General features: G+C 44.5%; 1 protein-coding gene across 3 annotated transcripts in view; it reads left to right on the forward strand.

Annotated features, from left to right (window-relative positions):
• Window positions 1–18,855, forward strand: part of LOC105494924 (eukaryotic translation initiation factor 2B subunit gamma) — a 147,031-nt gene that overhangs the window by 114,162 nt on the left and 14,014 nt on the right. For all 3 annotated transcript variants that reach the window (XM_011763955.2, XM_071094090.1, XM_071094091.1), the window contains 4 exons: window positions 4,569–4,696; window positions 6,000–6,190; window positions 8,819–8,896; window positions 9,453–9,601. In XM_011763955.2, coding sequence (XP_011762257.2) covers window positions 4,569–4,696; window positions 6,000–6,190; window positions 8,819–8,896; window positions 9,453–9,601 — 546 coding nt within the window. The remainder of the gene's footprint in view (window positions 1–4,568; window positions 4,697–5,999; window positions 6,191–8,818; window positions 8,897–9,452; window positions 9,602–18,855) is intronic.

Consider the following 18,855-nt stretch of genomic DNA (forward strand, 5'->3'; position numbering starts at 1 on the left):
CTCATGCCTGTAATCCCAGCACTTTGGGAGTCCAAGGTGGGTGGATCACGAGGTCAGGAGTTTGAGACCAGCCTGACCAACCTGGTGAAACCCCATCTCTACTAAAAATACAAAAAAAAAAAAAATTAGCCAAGCATGGTGTCAGGCGCCTGTAATCCCAGCTACTCAGGAGGCTGAAGCAGGAGAATCACTTGAACCCGGGAGGCAGAGGTTGCAGTGAGCCAAGATCATGCCATTGCACTCCAAGCAAGACTCCGTCTAAAAAAAAAAAAAAAAAAAAATTCTTTACAGTCACAGTTTTGCCTATATGACATTCTGTTATAGAATTATTTTCATCTTTCATTGTTGAATATTTTATTGTTCTCCATTTTTATAAATAACAGGGGAGTACCTTTTTTTGAAAGATTCTTGTTTATAATCTGATGATTTCATCTATTCAGCAAATATTTACTGAGTAATGTATTTTTCTGAGGATAGACTTGGGTGAAATTATATGAATATTTTAAAGTCTTTTGCTATAGTGTTGCCAATTATTTTTCAGAGATTTTATCACTTTATACTTCAACTCCCATTATGTGACAGTAACTGTTCTCAAAGCACTCTTATCAGTAATGAAAATTGTTTTAAATCAGTTAATTTAGTTAGAGGAGAAACTGCATCTTATTTTAGTTGTTTACTTCTTTGAAAATATTTTATGTGTTTTTTGAACATTTATATCTGCTTATTAAGAATATTCTTTGCCCTATTCATAGCAATTATTTTATCTTTTTATTTGGTGGGATTGTTTATGGCTAGTAGTCAAGTCTATTGTTCTCCTTTGTGATTGCTTGAGAAGAGCTTATGATTTCATAAGATAAAACAGGTGTTTCTAGGAAGGCTGTGTATCAGAGGGAAAGGAGAAAGTAAGGTTGACCCAGGGCACTGTATCCAGCTTGTGGCCTTTAGGCCCAGGATGTTCATAATGGTTCACTGTAGCTTTGTAACATTTCTTGGCACAGCTCTGAGCTGCCTCCACTTTAGGAAGCAGGAAGAGTAATTGTTTCCTTTATTATGCTTCTAAGCCAACTGCATTATGGGGATTGACCTAATGTTGAGCTTCAGCAGAGGTGGGTGGGACTTGGCAGGGCTGTTTCATAGCCTCTCTTCAAAATCACAGATCCTCTCAAATGGCTCTGCCTGATGGGGCCACGTGCCAAGGCTCGTCTGCTTGCCTCTTGCAGTGACAGTTCTTTTTGGTCCATAATGTAAATATCATGGCCCTGAAATCCCCCAGCTGTCCGTGCTTTGTCATTTCTTCAAAGGGAACTGACTTGTTTTCCAATGGAAGAGGAACATTTGCTGCCCACACTAGTTTGAAGCATTAAAAGGGGAGAAAAAGAGCTAAGAGTAAGTGTTGTTTCATTCTTCGCATTCACATGGAAATTTTTAAATCTCCATCAAAGGATCAGAAGAAAAATCACATTGAAATTCAACACAAGAGCTCATAGCTTAACACAGAATTTTTCAAAGATATTTGACTTGATCCTTTAAAAATTACAAAAACCGTGAACTGTATAGCTCCAGGGTTCATAATTTTCCTTATCCTCCTCAGCCTCTGCCTCTGTCTTGCCTTCCTACCTACACTCCATCTGTGTGGTCCTGTGTCAGCATGCAGAGCTTCTTTGAATGGAGGCTGGGAGAGGTGGTGGGAAGTATTCAGAAAGTCGGGTTTATAGAGCTGCCCATACTTTAACCCCTCTCTCAGGCCTCATTATCTCATCTCTCAGAATATTGTAACTGGTCTCCCTTTCTTCAGTTTCCTTATTCCAGGCTTTCTTCCACACTGCTACCAGAATTACCTTACTAAGAGAGAAAACTGATCAGGTCACTTTCTTACTTAAAAACTACCACTGTCGGCTGGGCGCGGTGCCTCAAGCCTGTAATCCCAGCACTTTGGGAGGCCGAGACGGGCGGATCACAAGGTCAGGAGATCGAGACCATCCTGGCTAACACTGTGAAACCCCATCTCTACCAAAAATACAAAAAACTAGTCGGGCGAGGTGGTGGGCGCCTGTAGTCCCAGCTACTCGGGAGGCTGAGGCGGGAGAATGGCGTGAACTCAGGAGGCGGAGCTTGCAGTGAGCTGAGATCCGGCCACTACACTCCAGCCTGGGCGACAGAGCGAGACTCCATCTCAAAAATAAAAAATAAACTACCACTGGCAGCCGGGTGCTGTGGCTCACATCTGTAATCCCAGCACTTTGGGAGTGCAAGGTGGGAGGATTGCTTGAGTCCAGGAGTTCGAGACCAGCCTGGGCAACACAGTGAGACTTTGCCTCTACAAATAATAAAAAAATTAGCTGGGCATGGTGGCACGTGCCTGTGGTCCCAGCTACTTGGGAGGCCAAGGCAGGAGGATCACTTGAGCCCGGGTGGTCAAGACTGCAGTGAGTTGTGATTGCACCACTGCACTCTAGCCTGGGCAGCAGAGCGAGACCCTGTCTAAAAAGAAAAAATTACCACTGGCTTTTCAGTCCAGACTTTCTAGACTGCCACTGTAACTCCCCAGTGGGTTCATCTTACCTGCTGCCGAGATAGAGACGATTTATCAAGATGGGACAATTGCAATAAAGAGTTTAATACACATAGTGACAGCTAAATGGGAAACCAGAATTTTATTATTACTCAAATCAGCTTCCCCCAAAATTCTGAGGCTAGGGCTTTTCAAGGATAGTTTGGTAGGCAGGGTAGGGAATGGGTGCTGCTGATTGGTTGAGGATGCAATCACAGGGGTGTGGAAGACAGTCCTCCGCTGAGTCCAGTTCTGGGTGGGGGCCACAGAGGGGTCACTGGTCCCAGTGGAGTCATCCAGTCATCAGAAATGCAAAAGTCAGAAAAGACATCCTAAAAAGCCAATCTTAGGTTCCACAATAGTGATGTTATTTACAGGAGTAACTGGGGAAGTTGCAAATCTTGTGACCTTTGCAACAATGACTGGTAATCATGAGAATTCAGGCGCCTCTTGTAATCCTAAATTTGTGCCCTTTTATTAGTTTTATAAAGGTGGTTTCATTTTGAGAAGGGCTATCATTTAAACTATAAACTGTAATAAATTTCTCGCCAGGCATGGTGGCTCACACCTGTAATCCCAGCACTTTGAGAGGCCAGAGCAGGTGGATCACCTGAGGTCAGGAGTTCAAGACCAGCATGGTCAACATGGCGAGACACCATCTCTACTAAAAATACAAAAATTAGTCAGGCATGGTGGCCGGCACCTGTAATCCCAGCTACTTGGGTGGCTGAGGCAGGAGAGTCACTTGAACTGGGAGGTGGAGGTTGCGGTAAGCCAAGATCGCACCACTACACTCCAGCCTGGGCCACGGAGCGAGACTGCATCTCAAAAAAAAAACGTGGGGCACAGTGGCTCATGCCTGTAATCCAAGCACTTCAAGAGGCTGAAGCAGACGGATCACTTGATGCCAGGAGTTAAAGATCAGCCTGGCCAACATGGCAAAACCCCATCTCTACCAAAAAATACAAAAATATTAGCCAGGCATTGTGGCATGTGTCTGTAGTCCCAGCTACTTGGGAGACTGGAGCACAAGAATCACTTAAACCCAGGAGGCAGAGGTTGCGGTGAGCTGAGATCATGCCACTGCACTCCAGCGTGGACGATAGAGCAAGACTGTCTCAAAAAAAAAAAAAAAAAAAAAAATTAGCTGGGCATAGTGGTTCTCACAACTGTAATCCCAGCTTCGTAGCTACTCAGGAGGCTGAGGTGAGAGAATTGTTTGAACCTGGGAGGCGAAGGTTGCAGCAAGCTGAAATCGCACCACTGTACTCCAGCCTGGGTGACAGAGTGAGACCCTGTCTCAGAAAAAAAAAAAAAAAAAAAAGCTTTCTTCCAAAGTTAGCTCAGTCGACACCCAGGAATGAGCAAGAGCAGTTTGGAGGTTAACAGCAAGATGGAGTTGATTAGGTCAGATCTCTTTCAGTCATAATTTTGTCACTGTTATTTTTGCAAAGGTGGTTTCACCACAGAAAGCTTTCATGATCTGGCCCCACCTGATTAGCTTCATCTCCTTCTGCCTTTCCTCTTAAACTCATGCAGGCTACTGTCCATTGGATTATGAATTCCTTGAGATCAGAACTGATATATTTCCAAGGCCTAGCACAGTAACTGGTACATGCTTGGTAAATGCTACATAAATTAATTAGCAATATAAAATTCTAATAAGGTCATAGTGTGAGAGAGCACTGGAAAACATGTACTAGTCTCTCACCTCTCTGCTTTCCATTGCTAAGTATAAATAAAAACATAAATAAAAAACACACACTGTACTAAAGATCAGGTCCCTTCTTCCCCTGGTACAGATTCCTGGTCATTTAGAACCAACATCCTGTCTCAGTACCCACCAGGAAGCACTCTCCTTCTCCGAACTTCCAAGTTGATGCCACATTTGATCTCTGACAGTCCCAAGGTGCCATGACAGGAAAGGACTTGGTTTTTCCTTGTATGCACAGAGCTTTTGATCCCGGTATGTTCCAGACAGTCAGGTTTCTCATATTTGGCCATTCTTTCTTCCTAGGTCAATCACTTCTATCCGGAGTGAACTGATTCCGTATCTAGTGAGAAAACAGTTTTCCTCAGCTTCCTCACAACAGGGACAAGAAGAAAAAGAAGAGGATCTAAAGAAAAAGGAGCTGAAGTCCTTAGGTCAGTTCTTGGGTTGGTTCAGTAAGAGGGGCAAGGGTAGCAGCACCTTTGGAAAGAGTGGTTTGGCAGCTTAGCCCAGCCCAAGATGCCTGTCTCAAGGCAGCAGACTATTTTCTAGCCTACTAGGCAAGACAGGCTTGCCAACCCACTCCCTGAGCTCTGGGTAAGCTTGCTCAGGCAGATCCTGCCACTATGCTCTCAGCAACAGGCTAATCGTGCCTCTAGCCCCATTCTCTGATTCACAGCTCTGGTTTGGCTGTGTTCCTCACTAGACCATTTTGCCTTTAAACTCCACCTGCCACTTCTTAGTTCCCCCGTTCTCTAGGCTCTAGGCAGCCCTGTTCCTGATTAAACTCAGCCTGTCTTATCAAGGGAAGGAAGGTGAAAGAATGTACAACTGCAGTCCAACCGCAGGCCAGCCCAGGTGTCTCCATGCCAGGATCTGAAGATCGGAGCTGTCTCGTGTGCTCTCATATCCCTAATCCCTGGCCCAGTCGTAGGCTCATAGTAGATGTTCTGAAAAAGTATTTCTCAAATTAATAAACTGACAGTACAGCATGATGATTAGGATTGTAGAACTGGACATCAGACAGTTCTGGATTTGAAATCTGACTGCCTTCTTACTAGCATTGTGTCTTAAGGCAGGTTACTCAGTTCTCTGAGCCCCAGTTTTTTAATCAGAAAGTAAAAGATCTCAAAGAGTCGTTGTGAGAGCTGAAAAACTAGAGCCCTGGTACACTGGGCTCCAAGTTCTGTGCTTTCTGTCATAGCACAGCTACCAGATAATGGCAATAGAGACTAGCAGCACAAAGTCAACCTGGCTGGCCACTAAAGCCTGGATGCTGGCTTGTGTTATTTCATGATTTACAAGGGCCATATGTTTTATTTTCCCTAGTGGTCTTGATTACTGGTCACATGCTTTTAGGACCTCATATTAAGCATTTTTATATCATATGATATTTTAGGGAAGTACATTGCCTCTTTTAGTTTGACTTTCTCTTACAGATTTTAGTGGGATTTCCTCAGGGCTCCTGTTTTGTGGGTGAGTTCCGAAGGGAGAAGTGTGAGCTGTAACCTCTTTTAAAACTTAACTCAGAGCCAAGCATAGTGGTGCACACCTGTAGTCCCAGCTGCTCAGGAGGTTGAGGTGGGAGGATCGCTTGGGTCTGGGAGTTTGAGACCAGCCTAGGCAACATAGCAAGACCTTGTCTCTTAAAAAACCAAAAAACAACTTGACTGAGTCTATATCTGTTCTGTTACCCGTCTCTCATTTATTTCCTTGGTGTGGGTGTTTGTTCTGAAGATATTTACAGTTTTATAAAAGAAGCCAATACACTGAACCTGGCTCCCTATGATGCCTGCTGGAATGCCTGTCGAGGAGACAGGTGGGAAGACTTGCCCAGATCACAGGTGCGCTGCTATGTCCACATCATGAAAGAGGGGCTCTGCTCTCGAGTGAGCACACTGGGACTCTACATGGAAGCAAACAGACAGGTGAGAGCATAAGTTTAGAAAGAAAATCATGGGGCTCTTGTCCTAGAAACCGACTGAGCCATTTGTCTGTTTCTTCATTAGGTACATAGTAACTTGTTAAGAATCCCTGTCATTCCCAAGGTTGAGCAAGACCTGGCATGTCAAGGGAGACTACTAGGGTACTCAGGTGCAGCAAAAAAGGAAGCAGGGGGCCTGGTCCATAGTCAGGGCCTCTGTGGCTCCAGGGAAAGGCTAAGATCTTCAGGAAGGCTAACTTCTGGCCTCTGGGTCAGCAGGTTCCTCCTATTCTGTTCAACATGGGGATATCTGCAGTACTTACTTCATAATAAGCAGGTAAATACTCTGTAATCATTACTCTGATGAAGTAAACATAGGCATATGGAGGAGGCTTCCCTGAGAAGGTGAAGGAGCAGAGTGTAGAGTGGCCAGATGGCAAAGCCTCAGGAAAGGAATGACTATGAGAGAGAATTATCTGCAAACAGCATTAATGAGGAGTCTCTTGCTAGCCCCTCCTTTTAACCTTAAAGTTTGTGAGATACAGGGAACAAATAGCTTCCACTGAAGGAGAAGCAGTGTCCTCAAAGATAAGCCAGGCCTTAATGAAGGCAGAGGGTGGAGAGGGGTACAGTAAAGAGGCTGAAGATGTAGAGGAACTCTGTATTGTATAGTAGGCCCAGGAGGAAGGTTTTTGGAGGGAGGGATAATGAGACTAGGAAAAGGAAATGCAGAGCAGCAGATGGTTTAGATGAGAATAAGAAAAGCATCCGGGCACAGTGACTTACGCCTGTAATCCTCGCAATTTGGGAGGCCGAGGCGGGTGGATCACTTGAGCCCAGGAGTTCGAGACCAGCCTGGGCAACATGGAGAAAATCCTGTCTCTACAAAAATACTACAAAAATTAGCCAAGTGGTGGCATGTGGCTGTCGTCCCAGCTACTTGGAAGGCTAAGGTGGGAGGATCACCTGAGCCTGGGATGTGGAGGCTGCAGTGAGCTGAGATCGCACCACAACACTCCAGCCTAAGCAACAGAGTGGGACTCTGTATTTAAAAAAAAAAAAAAAAAGAGGATAGGAAAAGATAAATAATTGAGGGAACTACATTGCGGTGGCATTCAAGGATAACAGAGGTGACATAATGAAAAGATTAGGTATTTACATTGCACCTGGTAGAACCCTATGAAAGTATAATTGTAGGTGCAGACCGGGGTGGCAGTGGGGCACAGAATAATATAAAATAAATTGTTGAAAATTGGGATTGAGGCCAGGCGCAGTGGCTCACGCCTATAATCCCAGCACTTTGGGAGGCCGAGGCAGGTGAATCACCTGAGGTCAGGAGTTCGAGACTAGCCTGGCCAACATGGTGAAACCCTGTCTCTACTAAAAATACAAAAATTAGCCAAGCATGGTGGCACACACCTGTAATCCCAGCTTCTCCAGAGGCTGAAGCAGGGAGAATCGCTTGAACCTGGGAGGTGGAGGTTGCAGTGAGCCGAGATTGTGCCCCTGCACTCCAGCCTGGGCAACAGAGTGAGACTCTGTCTCAAAAAAAAGAAAAAGAAAATTGGGATTGAGTCCCTGAAGAAAACCTGGCTCAGGAATCTGTAGGACCCACACCAGATAAAAGCTCAGGTGAGCCTCAACCTGGATTGGTTACAGATCCAAGGGAATCCCAAGCCAGAAAGCTTATGAGAAATCATAGCTAGTCCCACATTTACCCATGACTAGAGTCTTTCAGGCTGGTCTGGAAAGATGTTCATGGATAACCTGAGTGGGAAGACTTGTCCAGATCACTGCTGTGTCCACATCATGAAAGAGGGGCCCTGCTCTCGAGTGAGCATGCTGGGAAAAGTATCCCCTGAAGTGCCAACAGGGGCTATGCAGCAGACAGGCCTGAAGGGCCGTGGGTGGAGTGTGGAAGAAGAGATCCTAGGGCTGGGGACTCTGAATTAACCTTCACATTCCAGTGTAGCCATGCTGACAAGGCCTCCGTCAGCTAGTGTGGCTGCCACGCACGTGCTCTGACCAGCATTCTGTCTGTGCTGGAGAATCACAGACAGGTACACTACCTGTGCCTTCCTAATGGACTAGTAGCCAAAGCCCCCCATACCTCTAACCTTTCCAGGTTTCTCACACTGGAGAGGGAATAGTGTGAACTTCCCCTTCATGTTTTCTTTTGGCTGGTGGATGGATGCCTTCTCAGGATCTTTCCTTATTTTGGAATTTGTCTAAAATGGATCTCATCCTTACCTCATGCATGGTCACAGTGGTCCAGGAGGTGACCCGAAACCCAGGATGCCTGTGATCAGGATTCAGGGTGTTCCTTAACCTGATCAGGACTCCTTTTCCAAGAGGTGCTACGTGGGTAACTCAAAGACTTGTCTCAGTGCCTCCCAGCCAAGGGACATGGCATTACTTTCAAGGAGGAGCATTCACAGCTAAGAGACTGACAATAAGGCCATCTAGAAGCTGCAGCATGAATTATCTTCATCCTAGGGGGAATGCAGCAGCCTCCTGCTCTCCCTCACTCAGACAGGAAGCTATGGCTGAGAACTCCCCATATCTCTGATTGAGCCCTGGGTTCTACCTAAGGTGTTTTCTGATCTTTAGTGACCAAATCTCTGTCCTTAAGGTGCCCAAATTGCTGTCTGCTCTCTGTCCAGAAGAACCACTGGTCCATTCATCAGCCCAGATTGTCAGCAAACACCTGGTAAGTGCTAGTGTGGCCAGAGCAGGGGTGGGATGTTCTTTGGGAGCACTGAGACTTGTCCTTGAGAAGCCGGATTGAGGCCTTCAAGTCCTGAACCTCGTTAGCCCCAGGGAAATCACAGCTGGGTTCTAAGAATAAAATCTCACTCAACAAGACTGCCTGGGCAAGTAATGACGTTGTAAGGAAGGGTCCATTATAGTGCTGGGACTCAGGCACAGGAGCTCTCAATCTGTCCCCCTTCTAATTCTGATTTGAGCACTCTCTTTAAGAGAGCACATCTGTACACACAAATGCATGAGTGTGTATGTGTGTCTGTTGTTTTGTTTTGTTTTGTTTTGTTTTCTTGGCAAGGGAGGAGGGCCCATGCTTCAGTTAGTTTTGAGTTGGTCTCAGAGGTGTTGTATGACCTTGTGGCCCTGAGAAATACTGATGATGGCCCCTCTTACTGAAGTGTCTCTATGGAAAGATCCCATTAGATCCCAGCTTGAAAGATCTGGAGAGTGGTTTGCAGTTGGTTGAGATGGATGGACAGAGTTTTATATTTTGCCTTTTACAGGTTGGAGTTGACAGCCTCATCGGGCCAGAGACACAGATTGGAGAGAAGTCATCCATTAAGCGCTCAGTCATTGGTTCATCCTGTCTCATAAAAGATAGAGTGACTATTACCAATTGCCTTCTCATGAACTCAGTCACTGTGGAGGAAGGGTATGTTTCCCCATGTACCCACTTGAGGCAAAGATAATGGAAAAATGCCTTCAAAATTCTGAAGGAAAGTTCATTTTAACCGAAAAGTGTATACCCAGGCAAAGTGCTAATCAGGAGGGCAATAGAATAAAAACATTTTCAGATATGAAAAGTCTCAACTTTACTAGGAAATTTATTCCTCCAAAATGGAAAATAAACCAAAAAGAGAAAGATCAGAAACAAGAGATTCAACTCAGAAAAAAGGCAAAAAGAATCCATGGGATAACAGTGAACAGAGATAAGAATGTCAGCTTTAAATGGGGCATAAAGGGATTAGTTAATCCAAAGTGGAACAAAACCCAAGAATCCAGAAAAGATCTATTCAGCAAGATGCAACTGATAAAATACTAGATACATACAAACATTTGAAAGGCAATTTAGACAACTGGCTAAAAGTTTGAAGTTGAATTGGGGATAACATAGAAAAAACAACACTAACAAAAACAAGACAGTTATTAACTCTGGGAAAATGAAGAAGTTGTACAAATTGAATGTCCCTAATCCAAAAACCCAAAATCAAATGCTCCAAAATCCGAAACTTTTTGAGCACCAACTTGACACTCAAAGGAAATTCTCATTGGAACATTTGAAAGTTCCAATTTTTGAATTAGGGATGCTGAAATGGTAAGTATAATGCAAATATTCCAAAATCCAAAAAAAGGAAAATCCAAAATCTAAAACACTTCTGGCCTGGCGCAGTGGCTCACGCTTGTAATCCCAGCACTTTGGGAGGCTGAGGCAGGTGGATCACCTGAGGTCGGGAGTTCAAGATTAGCCTGGCCAACATGGTGTAACCCCATCTCTACTAAAAATAATACAAAAAAAAAAGTAGCCAGGTGTAGTGGTGTGCACCTGTAGTCCCAGCTACTCGGGAGGCTGAGGCAGGAGAATGGCTTGAACCCGGGAGGCAGAGGTTGCGATGAGCCAAGATTGCACCACTGCACTCCAGCCTAGGTGACAGAGCAAGACTCTGTCTCAGATAAATAAATAAATAAATAAATAAATAAATAAATAAATAAAACACTTCTGGTCCCAAGTATTTCAGATAAGGGATACATAACCTGTATAAGAAATGAAAAGACCATAGTTTGCTGTGGATCAGCTACAGAATAGAATTTACATAGTCATAATAAAGTAAACCTGACTACTGGCCAAAGTTATGCTATAACTCTGTTGAAAGGATGAAAGATGGAAAGGGAAATGGGGGTAAGGGAGAAAGGAGAGCTAAATTCTCATTTTTCATTGTAGAAAGTCAATTGATAATGCCTAAAGCTGAAAAAATAAAGAACTAGTAATACAATTATGTTAATACCTAGAGGCATGGAAGTAATACCAAAATACTCAGCAGAAAGAATTAGAAGAGTTGCCTCTGGGAAGAGAGAAATGAATAGGAGTTGCAGGGGACTGCTATTTTTCATAACAAAACCTTCAGAAGTATTTGCCTTAAACTGCTAACATCAATTGGCCAAAAATATCCAGAGTTTTGTGGTACGCTGCTACCAGTGGTGTGCTGATAAATTGTTGACAACCAGCTCTCCAAAGGAAAAAATAAGTGACGTAATTCGAAACATTTGCTAATTTCTGTGGTGTAAATTATTCCACTATAGCCAATGATATCACTGAATGCTGAGTTGAGAAGAGATGCTAATAATTGCCTCTCCCAAGCTGAAACAAGCCAGCTTCAGCACACCACTAATAGAGACCCATCTCAAGCATTTCACTGATTTATCTGATATAACAGACCCACTCTATGATTAAGATTGTGCTAGGCAATGAAAGAAACAAAACGACATAAGGCTTAATCTCTTCCCTCAAGGAATTTATACTATGTGCAGTAAGAAGTGATAGGTGCTGTGGTAAAGATCTGTAAGGTCAGAAGGGAGGAAAGGGTCAGGAAAGGCTTAAGGAAATGACCCTTGAGCTGAATCTTAGACAATGAGTAGAGCCACCTGAGCTGGAGAAAGGAGTGGTTTTGGAGGTGGTGTTTTTTTGTTTTGTTTTTTGTTTTTTTTTTCAAGACAAGGTTTCCCTCTCTTGCCCAGGCTGAAGTACAGTGGCATGATCACAGCTCACTACAACCTCAAACTCCTGAGCTCCAGCAATCCTCCTGCCTCAGCTTCCCGAGTAGCTAGGACTACAGGCGCACACCACCAGGCCCAGCTAATTTTTAAAAAAATTTTTATAGAGATAGGGATCTCACTATGTTGCCCAGGCTAGTCTTGAACTCCTGGCCTGAAGCCTCCCAAAGTGCTGGGATTACAGGCATGAGCCACTGCACCTGGCCAAGGGTATTCTAGATACATAAAAAGTGAAGTGGCCAGCCACGGTGACTCATACCTATAGTCCCGGCACTTTGGAAGGTCAAGGTGGGCAGATTACTTCAGCCCAAGAGTTTGATACCAGCCTGAGCAACATGACGAAACCACATCTCTACAAAAACTATAAAAATTAGCCAGGAGTGGTGGCATACGTCAGTAGTCCCAGCTACTTGGAAGGCTGAGGTGGGAGGATCCACCGAGTCTAGTATGTCAAGGCTGCAGTGAGCCAAGATTGTGCTACTATACTGCAGCCTGGGTAACAGACTGAGAGCCTGTCTTAAAATACATATATATGCAAGAATTAGTTGAGCATGGTGGTGTGCACCTATAACCCCTGAGGTGGGAGGATCAACTGAGCCCAGGAAGTAGAGGTTGCAGTGAGACCCTGTCAAAAAAAAAAAAAAAAGATTGTGAATTATGAAAGAGTATATCTTATTCCAGAAACATCTCCTTATTTTGATCTTAACTCAAATGTCACCTCTTCAGAGGAACCTTCCCCAACTACCCTGTTAGAAATAATCTGTCCCACTGACCGCCATCACATCAACCTGTTTTATTTCCTTCATAACACCATCACTATCTAGTCCTATCTTTACTTGTCTCTCACAAGTAAAATATTAGTTTCAGAATGTAAGTACCTTATCTCTCTTATTCACTTTTATACCCTGAGGGCCTACAGGAACTCAATAAATGTATTTGTTATATGAAAGAATGATGGCCGGGCGCGGTGGCTCAAGCCTGTAATCCCAGCACTTTGGGAGGCCGAGACGGGCGGATCATGAGGTCAGGAGATCGAGACCATCCTGGCTAATACGGTGAAACCCCGTCTCTACTAAAAAATACAAAAAACTAGCCGGGCGAAGTGGCGGGTGCCTGTAGTCCCAGCTACTCGGGAGGCTGAGGCAGGAGAATGGCGTGAACCCGAGAGGAGGAGCTTGCAGTGAGCTGAGATCCGGCCACTGCACTCCAGCCTGGGTGACAGAGCGAGACTCCGTCTCAAAAAAAAAAAAAGAAAGAATGATAAACAATTCACCATGTCCAGAATATGATTCAGAGAGGGATGGATACAAGAGAGAAGGCTATACATGCAGATGGACAAGGGCCAAGTAATGGATTATTCCCTGAGGAGTTTGATACGTAATGGTAATTGAAGAGCTGAAAGCAAAAGAACAGCATGATTAAATTAGCATTTCAGGAAGATTATTTGGGCTACATTAGGAAGGTTGGCCTGAAGAGGGTAAACATGGAGGCAGAAAGGCCATTGAAATAATTCTGGTAAAACAGAAGAGGTCCTAAACTAAGGCAATAAATAGCAGTAGAGATGAAGACGACAGACAATAAGGTGATTAAAAACTATAAAACATGTGTCTGCCTAGATATATGAGGTCAAAGAGAAATTAAGGAAAAAAACAGATTTGTTGCTTGAGCAATAAGATTTCTGGTGTGCTATTCAAGATAGAAATTAGTAGAGGAAGAGCAAGATTGGCAGGCTGGGAGGTGGGGAGAGTATAAATTCCATCTGGGACAAGTTGAATGCATGGTGGTGTGCAGGAGGCCCTGATCTACAGGGCTGGAGCTTAGGAAAGAAGCTTGTGCTTGAGGTACAAATTTGGAAGTGGCAGGCACAGAAGTGATAACTGAAGGCTGGGCATGGTGGCTCATGCCTGTAGTCCCAGCACTTTGGGAGGCTGAGGTAGGCGGATGAGCCCAGGAGTTCGAAACCAGCCTGGGCAATGTGGCGAAACCCCATCTCTACCAAAAATACAAAAATTAGCTGGGTGTGGTGGCACACGCCTGTAACACCAGCTACTCGGGTGGCTAAGGCAGGAGGATCACTTGAACCCTGGAGGTGGAGGTTGCAGTGAGCAGAGTTTGCACCACTGCACTCCAGCCTGGGTGACAGAGCAAGACTCGGTCTCAAAAAAAAAAAAAAAAAAGAGCTGATAGCTGAAGCCATGGGAGTAGAGTAGATGAAATCACCCAGGGAGAGTGTGTGACATGAAAAGAAAATAAACCAAAACAAAACCTTGGGGAATGGGAACTAACAGCAAGCAATTTTAGGCATAAGAAAAGGAATCTAAGGAGACTGACAAGGAATGAGCAAAGAGGGGACATGTGGGGTAAGGAAGAGGAGAGATGACAGGTGAAGCCCAGGTTTCCAGTTAGGGAAAGAGTGGATGGTGGTGCACTCAACTGAGATGAGGAAGGAGGGACAGATTTATGGGAGACAAGGTCTGTGTAGGGCACAAGAGGTTGGAAGTTCCTGTAGGGCATCAGGTATGTGGAGATGTCTGGTATTCAGTTTGTGGTTAGAGCTCAGGAGAAGAGGTCAGACCCAGAGATAAAGTCTTTGTCTCCTTCCCGAATCATTCTTGTGATATTCTCTCTCTCTCTCTCTTTCTCTCTCTCTCTTTTGAGATGGGGTCTCTCTTTGTCCCCCAGGCTGGAGTGCAGTGATGTGATCATGGCTCACTGCAGCCTCGACACCCTGGGCTCAGATGATCCTCTCACCTCAGCTTCCTGAGTAGCTGGGACCACAGGCATGCGCCACTCTATTTTTAGTAGAGACCAGGTCTCACTATGTTGCTCAGGCTTGAATTCCTGAGTGCTTCCTAAAATGCTGAGATTACAGGCATGAGCCACTACACCACTACATTGTGGTGTTCTCTAACTTATTTTTCCTGTCTTCATCATTCTTTGTCTTCTATATTTACCCTTCCCCTGTTGTTCTTATGAATTAGAACATGCGCTTTGAGTCAGACTGACAAACTGAATCCTAGGTCTGTCACTTATTCGCCTCTTAAAGAATTGGCCAAATTAGCTGGGTGTGGTGGCGCACGCCTGTAGTCCCAGCTACTCAGGAGGCTGAGGCAGAAGAATTGCTTGAACCTGGCAGGCAGAGGTTGCAGTGAGCTGAGATCATGCCACTGCACTCCAGCCTGGGTGACAGAGCGAGACTCCATCTCAAAAAAAAAAAAATGGCCTTACCTCTTTGTGCCTGATTTTCTCATTATAAAATGGGGTAAAAGTGAACTACCGTGTAGGTTTATGGGGAATACTAAATTAGTTAGTAAATATAAAGCTTTTTTTTTCCCCCCTGAGACAGTCTCACTCTGTCGCCCAGCCTGGAGTGCAATGGCATGATCTCAGCTCGCTGCAACCTCCGCCTCCCGGGTTCAAGCAATTCTCCTGCCTCAACCTCCCAAGTAGCTGGGATTACAGGTGCGCACTCCCACACCTGGCTAGTTTTTGTATTTTTAGTAGAGACAGGGTTTCACCATGTTGGCCACGCTGGTCACGAACTCCTGACCTCAAGTGATTTGCCTGTCTCAGCCTCCCAAAGTACTGGGATTACAGGCCTAAGCCACTGTGCCCTGTCATACAAAGCATTTAGGATAGTTAGTTGCTGTTTTTATTTATTTATTATTGTTGTTGTTATTATATTACTACTTTATCCCATTTCACAAGGATGGTATGTTGCCAACATTGTCTTTCTAAAGAATATCTCTGATCACATCCTTGTTCTGTTAAAAACCTTTTGAAAGCTCCCTCTTACCTTTAAAAGAAATCGGAACTTCATGATTTCTCATGGTCTGGCTCCAGCACTGAAGTCTAGAATGCTAGTGTGAGATGAGGCCTTAGAAGTCATCCAGCTGAACTCCTGTATTTTTATAGATGAATAAATGTAGCATTCCAGACATTTTTCTTGTTGCACCCCTGCTACGCCACGTCCTCTTCCAGACTCCTGGATAGGACTGACAGACATCACCATTCTCTAAACCAGAACTACACTTGCCTTCATCCATTTGATCACCTGATTCCAAGTAACTCATGAGGCTTTGTGGCTTCCATTCTCTCAGACCTTCCAAGGAAGACAATGGCATAACTTTCCCCATATGTTCTAATTAGCAACCTTTCCCTGCCCTTCTGTGGGTGGGCAGGGCCAGGCACAGTGGGTCACACCTGCAACCTATAATCCCAGCACTTTGGGAGGCTGAGGCAGGCAGATTGCCTGAGCTCAGGAGTTCAAGACAGTCTGGGAAACACGGCAAAACCCTGTTTCAAAAAAAAAAAAAAAGTCCAGTGTTAGTGTTAGTGTCCTAATTGACATGAAGAGACTTGGTGAGGAAACCATGACTCCTTAAGACACTACAGCTTTCTGTGTGAGAAAAGAAGTTCAGAGAAAAGGCCTAGCATATCTCATAGTCATTTGCTGTCTTGGAGGAGACAAGTTCTCATTCTGTCACCCAGGCTAGAGTGCAATGGCGCAATCATGGCTCACTGTAAGCCTCAACCTCCTGGGCTCAAGTGATCTTCCCACCTCAGCCTCCCAAGTAGCTGGGATTACGGGCGTGTGCCACTACATGGCTAATTTTTTTTCTTTTTATTTTCTTTTTTTTTTTTTTAGAGACAGAGTCTCTATGTTGCCTAGGCTGGCTACTTCTTTTTTTTTTTTAAATAAAAAAGTTGAGGTAAAGCTATAGGCAGCCCACGCAAGGCTAATGACTGGGAAGGCCATTAACAATTACCCAATCCTGCGAATGAGCTCCTGCTGATAAGATCAGACATCCTACATCCCATACGAACTTTTTCCCATTATTTTGGGGTCACTTCGTTTTAATTACTTATGGTAAATCTGGGAAAGGTAATTAAATTGCAGTCAAGTGAGACTTGATTACCCTGCTGCTATTACATCTTGGCTAAGTGGCAGAGTAGGAGCATAAAATTGTTCAGAAGGGAGTTTCTCATATTCGTTGTGTGCTTGTCTCTGCCAACAGTGGTGGGCTGCTGAGGCTTGAAAGCTTGCTGAGGTTTTCTGGACACCTGCCCAAGGTCTTCAGGGTTTGAGGGATGCTAATAGGACCACCTTGGAGAAGGTGTAGGCGAGACTATTCAGAGAAAGCTCCTGCCCATCTTTCTCATGTTCTGGCATTTTATATGACAGCTGATGCTCAGGAATCTGCAGTGTAGTGAACACTTCATTGTCAAGGCTTGAGTGTCAGCCCTGTATTCTGCATCTTTGGTCCCCTGGTCCCAAGCAACCTCTCCTGCATATCCCCCTAATCCAAGGCACATGACTCAAGCAGCAGTCTAGAGTGCATCTTCACATGCTGGCCGGCTAGAAAGCCAGGTTCTCACCTAGGTTTTCCATGCTCTTTGCAGTTACCAAATGTAGCCCTCAGCGCCAGGTAAGAAATTACTACTTCTCATCATTACCCTGAGTGTACCATTCAACTCAACTGACTGACTGCCCTGCCCATTCCTACTTCCCTTTATTTCTGACATTCACTCTGCCTGAATTGCCTCTCTTTGGAGCTCTTTCCTGTAAAAATCCTACCCATCTTGCAAGATCCAATGCATATTCCAACTCTTGCATGCAGCCTTCTTAAGATGTCATAGCCGGCCAGGCATGGTGGTTCACACCTGTAATCCCAACACTTTGAGAGGCCAAGGTGGGCCAATCGTCTGAGGTCAGGAGTTCGAGACCACCCTGGCCAACATGGTGAAACCCCGTCTCTACTAAAAATACAAAAATTAACTGGGCCTGGTGGTGCATGCCTGTAATTCTAGCTACTCAGTAGGCTGAGGCAGGAGAATCACTTAAACTTGGGAGGCAGAGGTTGTGGTGACCCGAGATTGCACTGCTGGACTCCAGACTGGATGACAGAGCAAGACTCCATCTCAAAAAAAAATTGTCATAGCCATAAACTGTTTCCCCCACCTCTGTGTTCCCTGTGCACCCATAACACTTTATTCATGCTCACGTGGTACTGTGGCACTTACTGCATCTTTCTTCCCTCTTCAACTAGACTATAAATTCCTTGAATATATATATATATATATATATATATTTTTTTTTTTTTTTTTTTTTTTTTTTGAGGGAATCTCACTCTGTCACCCCAGCTGGAGTGCAGTGGCACGAACTGGGCTCACTGCAACCTCCACCTGCCAGGTTTAAGCAGTTCTCCTGCCTCAGCCTCCCAAGTAGCTGGGACTATTGGCGTGCACTACCATGCCCAGCTAATTTTTTGGATTTTTAATAGAGATGGGGTTTCTCCATGCTGGCCACGCTGGTCTCAAATTCCTGACCTCATTATCCGCCCACCTCAACCTCCCAAAGTGCTGGGATTACAGGCATGAGCCACCGTGCCTGGCTAAATATAGAAATAATTTTATATGTCTTTATATCCCCTAACTTCTTAATACTGCATTTTTTACATAGTAGATATCTTATAAGCATTTACTGAATGAAAAATGGAGATCTCTGATTTAACCCCTCTACTATAACTGGCTAAATATCTGTTAAGAGATCCCTCTCTGCTTCTAGAAAAAAAAATATTGCACATGATTATAGAGAGGGAGAAAAAGAAAATAAATAAATAAAAATTTTAAAAGTTGGTACCAGTGATGGCCGAGCTCAGTGGCTCATGCCTGTAATCCCGGCACTTTGGGAGGCCAAAGCACGTAGATCACCTGAGGTCAGGAGTTTGAGACCAGCCTGACCAACATGGAGAAATCCCCATAAAAAATTAGTTGGGTGTGGTGGGACAGGTCTGTAATCCCAGCTACTCGGTTGGCTGAGGCAGGAGAATCTCTTGAACCCAGAAGGTGGAGGTTGCAGTGAGCCCAGTTCATGCCATTGCACTCCAGCCTGGGCAATAAGAGCAAAACTCCATCTCAAAAAAAAAGTTGGTAAGAATGTCACAAATATAGAAAAAAATTTGTGGATGAGTGCTTCATTCCTTAAAGCTCACCAAATTTAAAAAACAAAACCACAGAAGGAAGCTTCATCTATAATAAAATGAAATAACCTACACATACCTGTGCACTGACTACAGAATATCTGCCAGATACAATGAAATTTAGATTAAACCCAAAGAGAACACCAAGATTCAA

This window comes from Macaca nemestrina, chromosome 1, assembly GCF_043159975.1.
Source record: "Macaca nemestrina isolate mMacNem1 chromosome 1, mMacNem.hap1, whole genome shotgun sequence".
Classification (NCBI taxonomy): Eukaryota; Metazoa; Chordata; class Mammalia; order Primates; family Cercopithecidae; genus Macaca; species Macaca nemestrina.